Source organism: Tachypleus tridentatus, chromosome 10 (assembly GCF_004210375.1).
Source record: "Tachypleus tridentatus isolate NWPU-2018 chromosome 10, ASM421037v1, whole genome shotgun sequence".
In the NCBI taxonomy this organism is placed as follows: Eukaryota; Metazoa; Arthropoda; class Merostomata; order Xiphosura; family Limulidae; genus Tachypleus; species Tachypleus tridentatus.
The window spans coordinates 46728098-46750100 of NC_134834.1; the positions used below are offsets into that span (position 1 = coordinate 46728098).

At 33.9% G+C, this 22003-nt stretch overlaps 1 protein-coding gene across 8 annotated transcripts in view; it reads left to right on the forward strand.

The window, feature by feature from the left end:
* Positions 1-22003, forward strand: part of LOC143229196 (transcription termination factor 2-like) — a 130390-nt gene that overhangs the window by 43258 nt on the left and 65129 nt on the right. For 5 of the 8 annotated variants that reach the window (XM_076461173.1, XM_076461178.1, XM_076461174.1 and 2 more), the window contains 5 exons: positions 1248-1613; positions 5020-5119; positions 7303-7442; positions 7778-7891; positions 18759-18912. In XM_076461173.1, the coding sequence (XP_076317288.1) occupies positions 1248-1613; positions 5020-5119; positions 7303-7442; positions 7778-7891; positions 18759-18912 (874 nt within the window). The remainder of the gene's footprint in view (positions 1-1247; positions 1614-5019; positions 5120-7302; positions 7443-7777; positions 7892-18758; positions 18913-22003) is intronic. The other 3 variants (XM_076461177.1, XM_076461176.1, XM_076461172.1) reach the window with 2 other exon arrangements.

Consider the following 22003-nt stretch of genomic DNA (forward strand, 5'->3'; position numbering starts at 1 on the left):
ATAGTTAATAACTGCACTGATACCACAGAATTCCACTATAATTTATTAAGCATACTAACTAATACTGATTTAGATATTTTAAAATATGAAACTTCAAGCAGACCAAAGACACAACCTGCCTCATTGAAATAATGTAGAAGGCTTTTCAAAGATTAAAATTGTGAGGAAAAACCATCTTGTGGACATTCTACACTGTTAATTGGTTATTCACATGTCATATTTTGAAGTAAGTGTAAAAAAGGGACAGTTTCAAAAAATGAAAGGAGTGGAATGGGGTCACCATGTTTGATTCAGTACACAAGCATATCTCAGCAAAAATAAAAAGATATAAGGCTATTATTTTATATTCTAGCTTTATAAAATTAGTAATTTGAGTTCCTAATTTGTATGAAATCATAAACTTAACATTTTGACATCAAAAACATACAATTTAAACCAGTGCAGCATTCAACATACCATGTGACACATAAAAATATATATTTAAATGTGTTCTTTTAATATTTACTTCTAAGTTATGAAATTAACTCATGTAATATTAAAGTTTGAATTATAATCTACTTTAAGATAAAAATACGGTCATAAGGTTTTAGTGAATCACATTCAAAAATTAATTCAACAATAAAAATAAAGTTAATAATCCATCTTTTAATAGTATGTAAGTTTTAAGTTCTGAATTTTATAAGGCATTATTAAAATAAAATAAGCATTTTTATTAATTTTTCTGTAAAGGCTTTATATATTTAAAGATATATCTTTAGCAGAAGGTTATTACTAATTACATTAGTGATTCTTTTGTGTGCACTGACTAAAAACTTTCCAGATTTCACAATGATACATTTAAAATTTATGGAATGCGTAAGTTCAAGGTGGGTTTAGTTAACCATCTTAATTCTTAAGCAGTAAATATGATATTTAAAAACTTTTACATTGCTATAATTACAGTAATTGTCACACTTATGATATTATTTTGCATAGTTAACATATATTTTCTTTAACAATGTGTGTATACATCTAATCATTCAATCTATTTTAATCAGAATAAGCTCTTCTGTATGGATTTATTACATTTTGTATTACTGGTCAGTACCTTTTATAAATTATATATATATCCTTTTGTTTTTTATATATATTATCTTGCTTTTGAGCAAAAACTATTAGTAAATGTTCAGGTATATAACAAAGAATATTATATTATTCACTGCATAATAAAAATAAAGATTTTTTAATATAAAAAATGTTTTTTTCAGGATCATCTGGGAAAGACTTTATTTCCTTGAAATTAGATGATCCTGGATGTTATGATGCTAAAGTATCATCATTAAGATCTGTAAATGAGAAATATTTTGAAAAGTCTTCATATACAACTAGTATAAAACCGATCACTACTGGGAAGATTCCTGAAAGGAATAATGGTCAATCAGGTAGTCACCAGAATGTTAAAACTTATTTTAAGTCAGTGAAATCAGGAACAGTTTCTAGAGTTCCTGCACATATTATGTCAAAATCAACTCAGTTTATCAAAAACGAAATTCCTGAAGAAGGTCAGAGGAAGATGCAGGTAGTTGATGATGTGGGTCAGTTGTCAAAACATGCTTTACAGCAGTTGTATCATGGTGAGTAGTCAGACTAGTAATTTGTTGTATGTGCAGTCATTGAACATGTGTTAATTACATATAGAATTTAAAAAGTTTCTTGTGTAAACTAAGAAATGCTTAAAGAATATGTTATACTAAGAAAAATATTCAGAATTAAAATACCTTCCACATTTTATAAATATTTTGTGCAGTAAAGCAAATAAATGTGTATTTTAGTTACCAAATGGTGCATTGTAACTTCTTAATTTTACAAAACCAAAAATTAGGATTTTTCAATTAACATTGAAGTTGTGTTTCTTTGCATGTTTGGACCTAATATGGCTGGGTCGTTAAGGGCATTTAACTTGCAAACTGAGGATTGCAGGTTCAAATCATCCATCCCATCGAACATACTCACCATTTCAGCTGTGAGGGCATTAGAATATGACAGTTAATGTCAATATTTATTGGTAAAAGAGTAGCTCAAGAATGGTGATAGGTAGTGAGGACTAGCTTGCTTTCCTTTAGTCTTTCACTGCTAAATTAAGAATGGCTACACAGATAGCCCTTGTGTATATTTGCCCCAAATTCAAAATAAACCAAACAAACTATACAGGTCATCAGGATTTAGTGAATCACATTAAAAAATTAATTGAACTACATTCATTTTATAATTCAACAATAAAAATAAAGTTAATAATCCATGTTTTAATAGTATGTAATTTTAAAGTTCTGAATTTTATAAGGCATTATTAAAATAAGTGTAGAATTTCCCCTTGTGTGAGAATTGTGATATTTGCCCCAAACATTTATTAGTGTAAGAAATAGACCAAAGAAAAAGACCAAGCTAAGTTTTTTTTTTCATGTGTATTTTTTATGTGTTATTATAAAAGTAATTATAAAATGAAAATAGGAAACTTTTTATGTTAGTTAAGGTTATATTAGGTGCAATAAATAATAATAACAATTATATTTTCAAGAGATATGCTTTTGAGTAGATTGTTTGTAGTGTAATCCAATAGTGTAACATTAGCTCCACATTTGCTGACTGATTTAAAACTTACAAAAGTGCAAGTAATACTTAGACAAGGTTCAAAGAGCAAGTGTTTCATATTACAGTGTACAATCTGAAATCATTCTAGAAAATAAAACAGGTAATTTAGATTTATTTTAATATTTTGTTTTTTGGTATGTATGAGGTTAATGAAATGGACCAATCTTGTATAAAGTTAGAGTATAAATAATAACAGATAAAGTATGAAGTTTTACAGAAAAAAATGTTTGAAATTTATTTGGGAGGTATCAGAGATTATAACACATAAAACTTGAGGTTTTTGAGACAGAGAAAGTATTTTCAATCTTAACATGAAACTCATTTGGAATTCAGACTACTATATAGTAACACTATTTATATTCTTCAGCAAATCTTTTTTGTAAAAAAATAATTCATTACAAAATCTGAGAGTCCGGCATGGCCAGGTGGTTGAAGCACTTGACTTGTAATCCAAGGGTCACTGGTTTGAATCCCTGTCACCCCAAACATGTTCACACTTTCAGCCAAGGGGACATTATAATGTGATTGTCAATCCCACTGTTCATTGGTAAAAGAGTAGCCCATGAGTTGACAGTGGGTGGTGATGAACAGCTGCCTTCCCTCTGGTCTTACACTGCTAAATTAGGGATGGTTAACACAGATAGCTCTCATGTAGCTTTGCACGAAATTGAAAACAAACAAACAAAATATGATTTTTGTGTACAAAGAACTTGTAATACTTACTAAAAATTTAATGACAAAATTATAATAAATTATTATACATTAATAACAAATAAAAGAAAACTATCTGTAATCGTGAGGAACTTGGTCTTTAATTAGATAATTATAGAATAAACATTCTTGTTGATATAATATTGGGTTTAGCTTATCAGTTAATGTGTTTTATTGTACAACTAGGTGCATTTCATCACAACTTATTTGAAAAAAGCTCAAATATCTGAAAAATGTCTAAATGAATTATTATTTTAAGTAACTTCCTGTCATCAGTTTTTGGATATATTTATCATTAGAAACTTACATTACATATTTTAAATAAATAATTTTTTGGGAAAATAAATTTGCTTCATGAGAAGGACTTTCATTACCATTGTTCCGTTGTATGTTTTGAACCTGCACATGCTAAATACAGAGTTGAATATGTTGTATTAAAATGCTTTGGAATATATAAATCAGCAAGTCAGAGGACAGCAACAGCTGATATAGAGTTGTTATAGAATGACATGTATTTGAACTACATTTTAACATTGTTTGTTTCATATAGGTGTTGTGATGCTACTGAAAATTAATTGCTTTTTTGAAGGGTATATAACAGCTCTTTCCGATACAAAATATTTATATACTCAGATCATAGATAGATTGTGGATTTAGAATTTCCAAGATATACTTATCTCTCTTTACCTTATAACATTGGAAAACAAAGAGACCTGCAACAAGTCATACTCTCAAGTCATGGTAAGCAAATACTGGAACATATAGCATATGACAATTAATGAATACCAAGGTCAATGACAAAAGCCATCTACATGCTTCAAGCAAACAGTATGCAGTATAATCAAGAAGGATCTCCATCTACAAAAGAAATGAACACAGTATGGTTTCATAAAGATAAGGCTTCTGATCAAACCCTTTGTTCCTCTGTTGCACAATTCAACAGTTGGAATGAAACATGTATTCATGCTATTCCATACCAAGATGTACTCTTCAAGTTAACAAACTTCATACCTGGACTTTTGTGCAGTTAGACTGTTCAAACAGACTGGAAAACATTTATTCTCATACATTAGATTGTTTTGAAAAGCTTGCAAGGGAGGAGTGGTGTACTTAGGACATGGAAACCTTACTATGGGCCTTTTGCAGTGGCAACTATAGGCTATTGTCACAATGGTTATTAGATAAAGCATAACTGGACTTTGCAACATTGTGGTGAGGCTTAAAAATGGTTTTAATATAATGTATTTAACCCTCTGTAGAAGTGCCATTTAGTATGTGTATACATCTGAGACTGTTTATCGTGAAGCAAATTTTTATGTGAAAAATTAAAAAGTTAAAAGTTATTGGAGATTTAGGATGATGATGGTGTTAAAAAGTATAATATACTATATACTCAGGGGTAAGTAGTTTTATTTTAATCTTTGGTAATTTTTAAAATAGAGAATTGGTTAATATCTGTATTTATGTATGCAGATGTTGAGGGAAAAGAGTCGCTGATAAATCTGAAGCATCAAATAATAAGAATATTACGTTGAATAAAGGAATTGTTTTCAAAGAGCCTTCAAATTATGTCACTAACCTATAATTTTATGAACTTCATGTTTTTTTTGTCATTAAGCATGTATTCATTAAATTTTGAGTGTAATTAGTACTTTTTTTTCTAAATGTTTTATTATTAAGCGAAATCTACTCAACACACTTTATATGGAAGGCGAATGATAGAGTCACGAAAGGCTGAAGTTCGGTCAGTTACAAAAGAAGCAATAGAAAAACTGCACAAGTATGCTCATTAGTATCTGTGTTTGTTTTTCAGAACATTATTTTTAAGTACCTAATATGTCTTCTATATCTTCTGATTTGTGTATTATATTTAGTCAGTGTTTATATTATTAATGTTTTTCTAAGTTGTACAATTTTGGACGTATTTTTATAGGAAGCCTGTTACCATATATGTGGCTGTAGGGGATAACATAACTAAAGATAAGAGATGCATTTTTATAATCACTAGTTTCATACCTCATCTATACACACAGAATAGCTTGATTTTCTTTTACCCCATGTCTGCCTACAAGATGTGCATGCTACTAATCTTGAGATACATCCTACTTAAAAATCGTGTTTAATGTAATCACATCATGCAGTAATAGTCCTTCACAAGGAGGTTGTGTCACCTTCCTCCTTATGAAGGACTATTGTTGCTTGCACCTTAAATAACTTCATTCTTCACTTCATTGTTTAAAATGGATGTTTCAAAATTGATAAATTACTTAAGATTTGTGATGGTTTCTAACTGAACTAAATTTCATTTAGATTTCCCTGGTTTAGTATGCATGATTCACATAAATAGTATTTTTTTTTTCACTTCTAGCAAGAAAAAAAACAGTCATAACGATATTTCTAACCGTTATGAACTCTCAGGCAACTGTAGATTCCTTGTTTAGTGATAATGATGATTGTTTTAACATTGGACCTGTAACTGCTTGGAGATCATTGTTTGAGGAGGACCCAAAAGCCATTGTTCAATTTGCTGTAAGTTTCTTCAGGTACATTGGGCCTCATTTCATCCATTTGGCAAATATTTGTTCTCACCAATTTGAGCATGACCAGGGTGGTGGTGATTTTATCTGACTGTTTCTCCCACAATGGCATCTGTCTCTTTTCACCAGTGTTTGGTCTTCATTTTCACCAAGTATATGGGTTCTTCAGGTCCTCACCCATGGTTTATTTCTCCACCTCTCCTACTTCCTTTCTCCATTTCTTCTCCTTCTCCCTCTGATCTTTATCTTCAATGTCTCAAGAATGTGGTCTCAGATCAAACTTTCCCTCTTTTAATTCTTAATTCCTCATCCTTCAGCTTAGACCAGCATCACCATTTTCTGTATACACATTTCTCTTTATCTTCTCCCTACTATTCTCACCTTGATATGTGACACTTCTTGATGGCATTGTCACCTAGTACAAGTTGCTCCTCAAATAGCTAGTGTTCCCTTCTGCAGCAAGATGGGTTTTTCACTTTTATCTCCATCTGTCCAGTTGACTGGATGTAAGACACATGCTATAAAGTGTAATCATGCCCTAACAACTCTATACAGTCTAATTATGCCCTAACCACGCTACCCTTCTTGACTTACCAACCACTTTGTGCTAGTGCTCAGTTGGTTATGCAAGTATTCCACCCATCCCTGTGATACTTGAGATTCTTTTGCATTTCCTTCTTTCTCCTTGCAATTGAAGAGTGTATACCTTATCCAAAACAAGATGCATTCTCCCATGAGAGTTCCTCTATGGAACTTCTGCCATTAATATCGTACTCCATGGGTTTCCCTTCAAGCACCTTCTGTAGGGAACTCATCTAGATTTAATGTTTGCACGGGTTCTTATACCATTCTAGCTATTCTCTGCAGAGTAATAAGGTATTGTCTGAGAAGTTAACATTTTCTTTCCCAGAAAATATATTTCTGAGGGTTCCTCTCTTCTACACACTTTCCCATGTGTCATCTCCTTCAGGTGCACTTTCTTTTTGCCTTAACTAAGAATGAAGTTATTTAAAGTGCATGTACTAAGGGGAAGCTCCTATGTAAAGAAGTTGTGTCTCCCAATGATTAATGATTGCATGAGGTTATCGTCATGCACTCACACAGTCCACCTTAACAGGTGTTTTTTGGATGGGAGGCAACTGAAGGCTATTAACATGCAAATCTTGGGCAAGTGCAAGAAGTTATCAAATTATTTTATGTCTCTCTACAAATCATCATGAAGGTGAAACTGTTTTCCTGTCAATAATCTGTTCTTCAAAAGTTTTTCAGTTTTTTTTTGTTTCATAACTATTTATGCTTTATGAGCTTAGTTACCATAACCTAATTATATATTCAATCATTTTAAGTGCTTTAAAATGATGTACTTATTTTTAGCACAATAATATGTGTTACTTTGATATACAAATATACATTGAACTCTAATTAGGTCACTTGAAACATGCCCTTCAGAAAATCAAGAATTAACAACTCCAGAAAGACTTAGGACTTTACTGATGCCCCATCAAAGAAGAGCTTTAGCTTGGCTGTTTTGGCGAGAAAGGCAACATCCACCAGGAGGAATTTTAGGTGAGACTAAATACACTTTAGCCATTTTTATTTAAATTATATAAATGTTTATTGCAACTTAGTAACATCTTTAGTAAGAAATATCACCATTTATAAAATCTTCACAGGGATAAATATTAATATAGACAAACAGTATATATACCATGCCACTTAGTTTCATCTTATACTGGACTATGGACTTGTGTGCTGCAGTTTATTGCTATTATAAGTAAAACTGCACATGAACATCTATGTTTAGTATTATTTTAAGCCTACTTTCCCTTTTTGTATAAGTCATTTACATTTATAAGTATAATGTAAAAAAGAAAATTTTACATCATAAATATTGTTTACAGCTGATGACATGGGCTTAGGAAAAACTTTGACGATGATATCTCTAATAATGAAACAGAAGGAAAACATCCATGTGGCTTCAGGACAACCAAGTGATCCAGTCTGGATGTCAAAAGGTCTTTTTTTATTCGTAATAATTTTGCTTCCATATCAAATATAATGCTTTACACTGTAGTCTATTGTCATTTTTTTTATGGTAGGAAATTTAATGTGTTAATTTCTATAGTCTAGTATGATGCTGGTATGGTAGGAAATTTATGTTAACTTTTTATAGTCTAGTGGGATGCTGGTATGGTAGGAAATTTAATTATAACTTTTTATAGTTTAGTGTGATGTTTGTACAGTAGGAAATTTAATATGTTAATGTTCTGTATTTAGATTATTTTTTTACACTTTAAGTTAGTGTTTTGCAATTGTATCATAGTAACTGTTATAGCTACAGTTTAGGTCATTTTTACCAGTGATCATGTAGAAATCGCTTTCTACTTCAGATCTAATTGTTACTTTCTTAAGTCATATGGGTAACATGTAATGCTCTACTAGACTAATAGTGTTAACATTAGATTAAGGTGTGAGAATTGATCTGTAAACAACTTGATAATAAGAAACATGGTAGAAAGATTAACAGATACACTTTGAGACTCATAATATATAAGAACAAAATGCATGATTTTCTCCTCATAACCTATCTGCTATTTAATAAGTAATGGATTACAAATGTGAAAATCAAAGCAAAAATTAAGTATATTACACATTCACATACACACACACACACACACACACACACACACCAATGTATTTGAATAGTATTTATAAATAATCTTGCAAATTAAGCTCTAGAAATTGTATTGCAGAAACTTGAAAATTACAATTCCTCATAACATCACACATGGCTTTTCTGTTATCTTTAAGAATTCTACTTGCAGTTTTATGTACACTGATTATTTATTTTAGAACACACAGTGCTGTAACATTTCTGAAAGGATGCCAATAGTCTCCTCCTTTCTATCCATTGCATAAAAAATTCTGAAGAGAGCATTCTAAAAATAGTAACTCTAAAATGTAATGAGGGAACTAGTTTATACCTTTGTGATTTGCCTCTACACTGAACAGAAACCTAAAGATTTATGCACATGTCTGAATATCCACCACTAGAAAATTCAGTATCTATTATGTTCTTCTATAATGAACTGAATATTCTGTTGCTTGCAATTCAGATGAGTGTGTACATTCCTATTTAATGTGACACAAGATATTTAGATGTCTTTTGAGCTATACTTGCCACATTTCTCATAACACTGAATTTTCTAACACTAGATCTAGATAAAAGATGATTATTACTATGTGTTGATTTTTACTGTACACTGTAGTTTATTTTGGTGAAAAAATGTTCAGAAAAGGAACATACCATGATATGGAATTTAAGTGTCCAGAAAAACAAACATGTATCAACAGTTATCTTCTACTGAGAAGATACTTCACCTACACAAATAGAATCCCCTCAAGTTGGATTCCTGCACTTGGTTATGTGAACTGCCAAAGAAGATTCTGTACTTTCAGTTTACCTCCTAGGATCTGAACATCAACCCATGTGTTTGCCATGTCTGACAATTTCTAAAGGGGAGGGGGATCTTGGTAGATGAGGGGTCCAACTTTAACACAACATTTTGGCCTCCCCATGGTTAGTCAGCTGGTCCACTTGGGCTAGGGTTAACCAAGTACCAGTTGAATGTTCTCAACAGGTGTTGTGGACATTGTGTCTGATGCTGATGTTTGGTTATAGTACTCACAATAACCTGGCATTGCTGCAGCTTTCTTGTTTGGCATTATAGTGTGCTCTTTTACTAGGACTCCATGGTAGGTGGGGACAACAGGTACTGAAGTGTTCTTACTTTAGTATGGATACCTTAATTCATGAAAAAAATAAAATAAAATTGAAAAAAGAATGATAACTGATAAATGGTCATGAATGGAAGACTTTTCAACAATCACCATCACAGTTTCTGTACCTAGATTTTTCATTTTGTATTCATTATCTGAGAAATCCTTAGGGCAGATGTTTCCCTTTTTTCTTTTCTTTTTTTGTTAAAAAGGGATCAGAGAGACTTGCTGGCTCCCCCAGGTCAGTAAGAAAGTTACGCTCTGAAGAAATTTTGGTGGAAACATCCTCACCACAACACACTAAACTCCTCCTTAATTCAAAGAGCATTTGAGGATATACTCATCAAGGTTAATATCAATACTACCCTGAATTCCTCAAGAGGAGTTTTTGTTGAAAGGGACTTGAAGAACTTCTTGATGACGAGAAACCCACATGAAATACAAATGTATCTCAGAATGGCTGGTGTGGGTATTTACACTTTTATTGATAAGCAGAGAAGAACATTTCAACCTTCCTAGCTTGAAATGTTGGACTTGAAGAACATTCCAAACTGAGAGATATTTGCTGGTTTCTCCAGCCAAGGTGTTTTTGCAGTGTGCCAAATCGCCACTGAAAAAGACAGAATTATGCTGCCTACTGATGTTAAGATTTTGAAATTTGCATCACCATGTCCACCTACCACAGTCAAGGCAGGTTATCTGAGCTGTAAGATGTGGTCATACATTCCCAACCCTCTCAGATGTTTCCAGCGTCAGCAGTTTGGTCATTCTGAAACATCATGTAATGGTTCTTTAATATGTGTTTGTTGTGTTGGCAAAGACCACAATGCCTACAAGTGCAAACTGTAACAACACTGTGTTAACTGTAGTGGTTCACACACCTCTTACTCTTGTTCTTGCCCTAAGAAAAGAGAGGTGCAATGTCTGAAGACTGTGAACAATATCTGCTACCCAGAGACTTGGAAGTTATTGTTCTCCACTCCATCTTGAATATATGTTGATGCACTTTATTCTACTGCTACAGTTGGAGTGCAGACAAATCTCTCTGTACCTCCAACAGAGTTGTTTGCAAAGCCTCTGAAGAGCCTTTTGCCCTTCATGGTTAAAAGAGTTCATGAATCTATGTCTACTCCCACCTCTGTACCCACCACTTCTTTTGGTAGATCTCCAGATCCACTTCCTTTGGTTCCAGGTTCAGGCCTTTCCTCTGGTCCATCTTCTTCTGCAGCTTTGAACTGCATAACAATTATTTGTTCACACCCTCATTTGCTGGAATTTTTGTCCACAGACAGAGTCCTGCCTACTCAACCCAGGGCAGGATCCATGGAGGTCAATAGACTTCCTTCCAATAAAGTAAAACACATAGGCAAAAACAGAAGTACTCTCTGTTCACTTATCCTTCACCTAAATAAAAATGGTTACTTTGATACAGTGTAACTATCAAGGTTTTCATTCGAATGTAGATGACATTAAGGAATAGATTAATTCATATTATCTTGTGTGTCTTTCCTTACAGGAAACCTGTCAATACAGCCACCTTTCAGCAGTTTTCTTTATACAGAAATGACTGATTGTGTAATAGGTGGGTACATGGAGGGGTGGGTGGCACTATTGGTTAGTCAGCATGGGCCTGCCTTTTCTTTGCCACTTGATATACCCTTGGAGTCCATATCCTTCGGTGTTTCTTGGGTCGTACCATCACTATTTGTTCTCTCTACCAATTTCTTAGAGAGAACTGTGATCACTCAGATATTGATGCCATCATTGCCATTTCCATTTTTAATTCTGGGGAATTTTAATCCCCTCTTGCGGTGGTGCTAATATTAAAGGGGGTGTGATTATTCCATAGAATGTATGCTCTTGAATTACAACCTTTCTCTCTGAAATACTGGTTCGTATGTATATTTTTCTGCTTCTAGTCAGTCTTTTACTACTGTTGATCTTTCCAGCTGCTCCCCTTCAATATTCTATTACTTTTATTGGAGGGTTGACTGTAACCAATTAGGCAGTGATAATTTTTTTATCATTTTGAGAGAGATTGGCCACAATTGATACCAACTGGACCTCTTTCGCTGCTCTCTCAGAACTTGATTGTACTGTTGTCTGTAAGGCATTCGTATACAAATGCATTACAGCAGTGACTGATTATATTGTCCACACAGCTGCCCAATGTATTCTTAACAAATTTTCCATGGTATCTTTGCCCATGGTGGAATCTTGCCTGCCACATAGAATGGAAGGCTCAAAAATGGGCCTGGGAAACTATTCATAGGTGTCCCACACTTTTAAATCACATTCTTTTCAGCAGGCCCATGCACATAATCAGCAGGTAATATGTTAAAACCAGTAGAAATCTTGGATTAAGTACTCAACTATGTGTATCTTCTACCACCAGTTCCAAAGTTATGTAGGACAAGATTCAGATGGTCAGTGGGCAGTATACTTCATCCTTCCTTTCTTCCTTGCTCTCCAATGGTCTGGAAGTTGCCGATGTCAAGAGCTCCATTGATACTCTTGGCAAAAGCTTTTGTTGTGCATTTAGCAAGCACTTCTGGTTCATCTTCCACCTTCTTAGCAATCACGAGTTGGGCAGGGCAATCGCCTCTTTCCTTTAAGTCTGATTGTCTCTATGACTGTAATCCATTTACTTTCCACAGAAATGTGGAGTCCATCATGACTGTGTCTTAAGTATTACACTTTTCATTATAAAGATTAATGCTATGACTGGACAACTCCCTTTTATAGTTGCAAATGAACTCTATATGTCAACGACTTCTACATCTCATGTCAGTCATTAAGCATGAAGTTTACTGAGCAGCAGCTACAGACTGCTCCCAATCAGTTACTGAAGTGATCCACAGCAAACAGTTTTTACTTTTTATCTTTTTAAAATTGTTTACGTGTGCTTTTGCAACCCGAGCTCTGTCTTGATGAAACTGTACTTCCTGTGGTTGCCAAGGCAAAGTTCTTGATTCTTATATTTGACTGTAAGCTGACTTTCATTCCACGTATCAAGTAGTTACACGTCAAGTGTACAAAGGCTCTGAACATTCTCTGTGTTCTCTTTTCCACTTCTTGGGGAGTAGATTGATGTTCTGTGCTAAAGATCTATCGTGCTCTTGTTTAGTCAAAACTGATCTGTAAGTCTCTGGTCTATGACTCTGCCAGAACCTTGGCCTTGAATGTGTTACAACCCACTTGCCATCTGAAGACTAGGCTCTGTGTAGGGGCTTTCTGCACTTCTCCAGTCCAGAGTTTGTACACTGAATCTCATGAACCTTTCCTACACTTCCACTGTTTGCAACTGTCTCTACTTTATACTTCTAAACTTCAATCCTCACCACAGAATCCCATCTGGAGTTGTGTTTACCTTCCTCAGTGAGCTATGCAATGTTACATGGATAATTTGATGTCAAGTGACTCTGTGGGTTTTGCATGGTTTGTTGTAGTTTGGTGGTTGCACATAGGATCCTCTCTACAGTTTGTGTTCACTGATGAATTGTACACCATCCTTTCACCTTGGCTCATGTAGAAGTGATGTAGTACATGGACTGTACTATTTATATTGACTCACTTCACTTTCTACTAACCCTAGAATCACTTCACTTTAGTTTTAACCCTGTTATCATTGATATTACAAAAACTGACTGGCCCATTTCTCTTTATCATCTACTTCTATCCAGTTTTTACTGGATACCAGGTCATGTCAGTATTTGTAGGAATGAGCTCACTGACATTGCAACTAAGTCTGTCTGCTCTGGTGCTATCACTGCTGTGCCTATTCCATACTTGGAGTATGGCTCTGTATTCAAGTCTTGACTCCATGCCAGTTGACAGTTGACTTGGAATGAACAACAATGATATCAAGCTTTTCCAAATAAAACCTACTATTGGACTTTGCCTTTTTGTACAGATCAGAAGTAGGAGGTTATTTTAACTCATTTTTTTCTTATTTGGGACCAGTGTATCAATGTATGGTCTGTGTGACATTCATATCACAATAGCCCACATTTTACTGTCGTGCTGTTCATGACCATGAAAGACAGCACCATTTGAGACATGCTTTTACCATAGGTTTACCCCTGACATTGGACAGTGTCGTCTCCAATGACACTGTGTGCCTTACAGATATCTTTAATTTATTAAGGGCAGTTGGCCTTTTAAATTTTGTTTAAAAATCAGTTTTTATCTGATGCTGTGCCACTGTTTTAGTTTTGATGTAATTTCATTTTACACTTTTAATAATTTTATTGTTATTTTTTTACAGATTGTTTAGCAGAGATAGCTTAGTTGCTTTGTGCCATAAAACACCAAACAACAACATCCACAAATCGAATAACTTGAATCATCATACATTTGTCTGTAACATTTATATGCCACTAGCTTTGAGCTAACTTGCTTTTAAATATAACTTGTTTTACATGAACTGTTTTAATGCATAACAGCATTATTATGTGGCAAAAGTCATCCACCAAAAGGAGGGCAAAACAACCTTCTGATGCAGTAACCTTCCTTAGACACTAGTGCTTGAAACAGCTTCATTCTTTTTCTTCTTGTTGTTTAGAATGGACATGTTTTTAAATTAATTGATTAATTAATTACCTGAGGTTTGAAACAGTATACAAAACTTATTTTCATTTAAGTTTCAGTGGTTTGTTTCATTACTGCTTATCAATTATAAATTCTCAAGTAATGATGACTTCTTTGTTCCATGATAGTGATGTTTTTAACACAAAAGCTGTGATTTCTTGGGGACTCGTAGTCTGTGGAGGACGTGACAGCCAGTTTCCAACATTATGAGTTTTTTTCATGCATAATGGACCCATTTCTCCCATTCATTTGGCAAATGTTTCTTTTCCCCAGTTTTAACGTGGGCAGGATGATGATGATTTGACTGGCTGTTTCCTGCACATGGGTTTGATTTAAGTACAGATTTATCTGTGAAGGAAAATCCTCACCTTTTTTCAATTTCTTCCTTGTAATGATTTTACAGCTATGTTCTTTTTTTTTCCTTGCTGTCTTTTGATTTCCCCCTGTGCTTTACTATTTGACACCCAAAATAAAGACTACTTTGACCATATATTACGGTCCATGGAAGCATGTTTGGGCTACTATGCCTTGTCATTTAGTTACTTTTTTATTATTACTGAGAGTTGCTCTTTGTTTCCATTCCTTGATTTCTATTTTTGGAATCTCCTTTACCCATCAGCAAGTGGAACAGTTTTATTTTCCTTTCTCGTGCCCAATTTTTGTGTTTTCATCTCTTTCTGATCACTCTCCTTCACTACCTATTGTCACTTCATCTTTTATCAGAGGTAATTTATCATGCTCTTGGGTTTACTGGACAGGTGTGTTCTTATTGTTTTGCTACATCAGTCCACATATCTGTTCTGTTCCTTCTTACTTGGTTGGAATGGGATGTTCTCCTGGCTAGTGTATATTTCATCAGGCTCCATTCCTTCATTCAGAGATGTTTCTGATCTGCTGGAGACCCTGACTGAGGTGATTTAGCATCAGTTCTTATTATCCATTGTGATTTCTTGTATTTCACAACCTCACCATTCTGCTCCTGTTTCTAGGTCTGCTGAATCTATCTCTCCATCCCATTCCAGCTTCCTGGCCTTTCTTTTTCTACTTCCTGTTCTCCCACTTCCTTCTTCTCCCTTTGTCAACCTTTAGTTTAAATTTAGATTTGCTTCCAGCAGATGGGTTATTCAGATTCTTGTCTACATCCTATCTCTTTGACTTTTCTGTTTCCATTTCTTTCCTTCTTTTCTCTGTTATCTTTATTGTATTGTCCACAAGAAGACTGTTATTGACCTATAATCTCTCAATTGTTTTTTTTTTTATCATCCTTTGACTTTATATGGAGGGTGTCTTCTCCCTCTGGTGGCTGTTTTTACTTGGATTTTGAATGACCGAGGTCAGTGTTTTGGATGTCTTTTTATTCATTTCTGATCTCCTTGTTATCAAGACATTTTCTTTGTTTCGTTTATCAGGAATGAATATTTCAGTAGTGTGCTCTTTCTTTTGCCACTGTGTCTGCTCATAATCTCCTTAATTGAGTCCTGTGGTTATTCTCCTGCCTTGCTCTTGGACTCAGATTGGGGCTGAAACAATAATGAATTATTGGCTTTTCTTCATCTCTACTTATGAGGATTTTTTTCACATTTGCGTTCTTTTGCAGGAAGCTACTTGATTAGGCTCGCTTGTTAAACCTTCTAAGTCTTTTCTCACTTCTGCTCTATATTTGGTACATCTCATTATTTTCTTCAACTCTTATCTCAGTCAGGCTCAGTTTTCACCACTGCTTATGAATGATGTATAATCTGCCAGCAAGAGGTTGTGAGTCTCCCTTACACCCTTCATACAAAGTTATTTTGATTTCAGTAATTCTGGCTTCCCCTGAACCACTCATTTATTTAGGTCATACAAACATATGCCTCTTCCAATTGAAATTAAGAGACCATTGGAACATTTTGAAGGATCTGTTGCCCTTAGTTGTGTTCCCTCCTCTTTTTTCCTTCCTGATGATTTATCTTAGTTGCTTGACTATGCAAACACCATGGTGGGCATCCTCTTTCTGCCTCCCCAACAAGGCTCTTCATCTCATTGCAGACACTTCTCTGTCAAATTGAAGAGAGGGCATCTTTGAACAACTACATGACTGTCAATGTGGGCTACACTTCAGTGTCCTTGAACTTGCCATCCATCAGGCACTTTCCCATTTCCTCTCTCTCTTCTTGTAAGTCAGCTGTTCATGATCCACTCTAATAATTTCACAGTCATTTCTTACTTCAATTTTCAGGGGATACCCATTCCAAGACTCTTTTCTTTTATGCATTAGACCTACCATGTTAGCCTTATTCCTGTCAGGTCTGTAATGTGCCAGGGGCTCTGAATTTGGTAGTGAATCATCTCTCTTGACCAGATCTGGTTCTAACCACATAGTGGTATCTCCATCATCAGGTATTTTTTGTTCGATGTGTTCTCATTAGGCATCCTTCTCATCAATGTCTTTGCCACTTTTAACACTAAACTTCTACTTTTCAGATCCCTGGTTCCTCATCCTTTGGCTCTTTCAGTTGATGCTTTTGATAGAGAATAGGATCACCTATTTCTCTTCTCTATTGTATCTTTGCTTTTATATGCAACACCCATTATTGGGTTCTGTTGACATCTTTTTGACCAGCTCAACCCTTATGTTCTCTACTCCATTAGTTGGTATACAGGCTTTCTCTTCATCTGTCCCATTCTCATTCTGTCTTGCTCTTTTTCAAACAAGGATGTTCCCCTGTTTTCACGTAGGTAGGATTTATTCAACCTATTGTTTACAAGTTTGATTATCTGGTCAATAACCTTTTTCTTATCACTTTCTCATTATTCTTCAACTCTGTTCATTTATCAATAGAAGTGGCATTAGCCTATGAGCTCCATTTCTTCATTTCAGATGTTACACTAGTTTGAAAAATGATGTCTACAAATACTTTAAGATTAAGTATCATTCTGTCTGCTAAGGTAGTAACTGTGGACTACAAACCATGGAAATATTATAAATTAACTATTTTGCTATAGTCTCAGTATAATATACATGAGTTAATCTACACATTTGCACATGTTACGTATTTGCACTATAACTTTTGATACAGCGTGTGTATATTCACAAAATTTTGAAGACTTTTAGTAAAAATTACAAGTGTATTGTATAACAAAAATATGATTTCTTAATTAAATATTTTTACAAAGATATGTTTGTGAAAACAGAGTCTGTTTTTTGCTAGTCTGACTGAAAAATGATTTCAGGTTATGATTAAAAAAAGTATTCTTTTCCCAAAAATATTAAATATTATTTTCTTAATCTCTGAAACCTCCTAAACACATTTCAAATATTTGTTTTTAGTTAGAATTTATATGACATGGTTTTTGACTTGCGAGCTGTTCCAAAAGAGTTAATCTAATGAGTTTTCTTCTGTGCTTTTTTTTTACTGAAGTAATTCTCTTGACAGTTAAATATCTTTTCACAAGAATGTAGAAAGCTGCCATCAAGTTTTATATATATTTATAAATACTATGTATTTGTATTATGTTTAGCACATGAAACAGGTTTGTTTTTTTTAACTGCATCATTTCTTTCAACCAAGTAGTCAATAGGCTTATGACTGTGTATGTATGAAAACCAGCTTTTACATCTTTTAAATAAAAATCTAAGTGGGTTCCATGGTTATCATACCATTTACTTCGAAAGTTTGTGCTTCACATATCTAACTTTTGAGTTATTGATGCAAGTTCAAATGTAGATTATACCTGCAAACAGGCTTTAAAGGGTTGAATGAGTAATTTACCAACTAAAATCTTCAGCAAGTGATTTCATATAGATTTCACTTTCCATTTTCCTTATACACCAGTAGCTGATTAAAAGCTCAGAAGAATATTTTGCAAATGTAATTAAAATTAAACTCCCAAATAAAATAATGAAAGTTCTAATAACATAAACATGATTATGAAGTTAGGAGAAAATGAAAGTTGTGTACAGCTTATTTTACAGATACTGCAAATTCTGTGAAAAGGAAAATGGTTGTAATGTGCAAACAAGTAGAAACATATTAATAGATGTATGGTCAGGTATTTTTCAAAAATGTTGTTACTATTTGCACTTGGTAATGGCATGGAAACACATTACGGGGCTGTACTTATTTTACAACTTGAGAATATTATTCAATCTAGTTAACGAAGCTTTTGAGCTCATTTATAATAATTTATAATTGCATTAAGCCATATAGTGAAATATGACATTATTATTTCTGCCTTTCTGTGCTCAGCAGTACAGTTGTTGTTGTTTTTTTTCACTTTTACTTTTAAACCATGAAGCTTTGTAATAGTTTAATAGCAACATTCTTTTGTTCTTGTGTATGCAACTAGTATTGTCTTAATATACTTACACTTGAAATGCTTTTAGGTGAGAAATAGCTGATCAGTTCAATTACCTCATTGATTATATGTCCTGGTTATTCAACTTCAAATGCTTTTTGGTAAGAAAGGACTAATTAACTCAGTTGCTGCCTTGATTACTTATTTTGATCATTTTACTTGAAATGTTTTTAGGTGGAAAAGGATTAATTAATTCAACTGCCTCCTTGATTATTTGTCCTGCTTGTTTAGTACATCAGTGGCACAGTGAAGTTAAAAAACATTGCCAGAAAGATGCATTAAAGGTTCTTCTTTATCATGGCAGTAACAGGGAAAAGTGTGTTTCCAGGTGTGTTTTTGAGATTTCAAATAAGTATACTTTAGTATTTGCATATTTTACATTATTTATTAGTGTAATTTTGAAAAAATGTCTTAATGCTAGACTGCACTCTTCTGTGCCAGGACCCCTCAGTATTAACCTTCTGATAATGAGTATCCTTTTAATTTGCATGACACAATGGTTTATACCAAAGGTTTTATTTAACTATTTTTGTTTAATTTATACCAATTAGTACAGCATAAAATCTTAATTTATAATCCATATTTTAATAGTATAGATGTTTTAAGTTCTTAATTTTCAAAGTCAATATTTAAAAAAAAACTGAGTTTTTTCTAGACATCTCTATTTTATCCACTACCCCCTTCAAAAATTACAAAATTAAATGTAAATTACTCACTATAAAATTCTTGTTGCTCAGACAAACCATAACTGATACAGCTTTCAATTTTATTTAGTTACAAACTTATCAAATAGATAAATTTGTAAGGGTTCTTGTCACATAGTTAGAAATCCATACAAATTGTGAGATTTAGAGGAAGTTGTGTACATTTTGCTTATTATCAATCTATGTTCTTTGATGCATTAGTTAATTAAATAAAAATTTAGTTCATTACTATCATTAGTATAAAAATAGAAAGTAGAATTAAGTGTCAGGCACAATTAACACCAAGAAATAAAGAAAATTGGGTAAGTACTTTATTTTTTATTTATGTTTATTTTTTATTTATTATTATGAAAGTAACTAAAATGTAAAAGTAAGGATATTTTTTAAGGTTAGTTAAGATTAGATTAGGTGAAATAAATAATAATAAACATGTTTAACGAGGTATGCATGTAAGCAGCTCACAGTAGCTCATTGATAATGCAGTTTGACAGCATAATGTGAGTTGCATGTTCCTTGAGTGATTTACAACTTATAATGGTGAGGACATCAGTAATTTACAACTTGAAAGGGCATGGATAATTGTTGTACGTGGTTCACAGGGTAAAAAAGTTAATGATAAATAGATGCATTCCATCATGAGCTTAAAAGATAAATGATTGTAGTTTCATGTTACAATTTGAAGCAATTCTAGAATGAAAAAAAGAGTAATTTAGGATTTTTGTTTTGGTGGGTATGAGGTTGGTAGGATTGGTTGATCCCGTATAGAGGTATGGTGGAAAAAGTGTTTGACAGTATGAAAACAACTTGTTTTATTGATCTTTATCTTCTCAATTTTTATTGCTTTAAGAATATTCATGCTGTGTTTGTGAATGTACTGTTAGTTTGTTTATTGTGAACACATCTGCTTTATTCTTGGGATTATATAACATAGTTTTGTTGGAAGCTGAATCCCCACATGATGAGTCTGGGCTTCCACTAGAAAAATAACTCTCTTAGCCACTGTGGCAAAACAAAGTAATTTTCTTTTAGCCACAGTGACAGTTGTTTAGCCACAATTTTAGGTTACCAAAAACTGTGTGGTGAGTGACTTTTAATATGCATCGATTCCATCCAGTAAAAAATAGTTGTAATTATGTGAAAATCTACAAGACATTAAGTTTTGTACTATTTTTTTATTCCCCAGCAATCTTTCCTGCCAAAAAAAAAAATGATAAAGAGGAAACAAAGAGATACATTTCTCAAAATAACACAGAAACAAAACAAAAAAAAAAAAGACTTAAACTAGAATACGGTAGCATGACTATTAAGTAGATTAATTCAATAGCAGCTCTTCGGCCAAGTCATTCTCCACAGAAGATGTGGTAGAAGTTGACACTTGAGGTTCCGAAGCACATTTCTTCAACAGGAAATGGTACCCACGTCTGTCTTTGTGAGTGACCCAGTATCTGAATGCAGAGTCAAAGTTAAAATGATCTTAAGGGGTGGACTCCATAGATAAGTTCAGTAACATTTCTGTCTTTGCCACAGATAGACTGCTCCTGGTATCTGTTTTGATGCTGTTGTACCTGCTAATTCCCCACTCACAGTCAACAGATGTAACTGGAATTATTAATCCAATTTCTGCAAGCTGAGACAGATTTGGAAAAGTTTGACAGGTCTGGTGGATGTATTCCTTGTAGAAGTTCTTCATGTTTCTGTTTTTGTGAGCATCCTGTTCCATTATGTTCCTTAGTAGCAGTCATTCAGTCAGTGCCTCATCCTCATTGATGAAAGGAGAGAAGTGCTGGATGAGTTTCTTCAGATCATTCTCATCAGATGCTGCTTTGCTGTGACATGGGCTAAATATTGAAAAAAAAAATGACATGATGTTAGTGTCTGGGAATGCTACTTGTAGTCTTGTGACCACAGCCAGTCTTTGGATAATATGTCCAGTGCCCTAAATCATGAAGACTTGTGTAGTCTTCAACAAATGGCTTAGCAGCTGATCTGTACTTTTCACATTGTTTATTAATATCTTTGATGTCATGGTCTCTGTAAGAAGTGTAACCACTGGCATCAGGAGCTTGTAGGAGTTCCTTCAGTGCAGTCTTTGTGTAAGGACCAGGGATGTGTACCAGCGACAGAATTGACCCATCAATAATTGCTTTGGCCTGATCATAAGATAAATCAGCTCTCTGGAGAGATCTTGATAAAAGTCCAAGAATGCCAACAGCATCAGCCAAAAAATGTGTCATCTTGACAAAGCTGTAACATGACATTTGCTGGACTAGACCATGTAGCAAGGCTTGGCCTGGAGTACCACGTTCCATTGCTACAACCTGCAGGCAGCTTATCACAGATGCAATACAATTGACTAGTACTTGGACAGAATCACTAAAAGAGAGCCGTGTGAAGAACACTTGCTTGATTTTCTTGCTTTTCTCTCCATGCAATGCTTTGCTCTCTTCCAGAACCCAACACAACTTGGGAGAATATTTCAGGCTTTTTGCAAACTGGTTCAAAACTGAAATGCACTTCACAAGGTATGGCACCTGGTTTGTTACCTTTTCAGCTGCCAACTGTAATCTGTGTGCCAAACAATGACTTGTTATCATCCAGAGGCATTCCTCCTTAAATTTGTAGCAACACCTGTTTTTATTCCCACCATGACATTTGCACCATCAGTTGCAAGTAAACATCAAACAATCCTCGATCTACCATGACTGAGGGCATTGT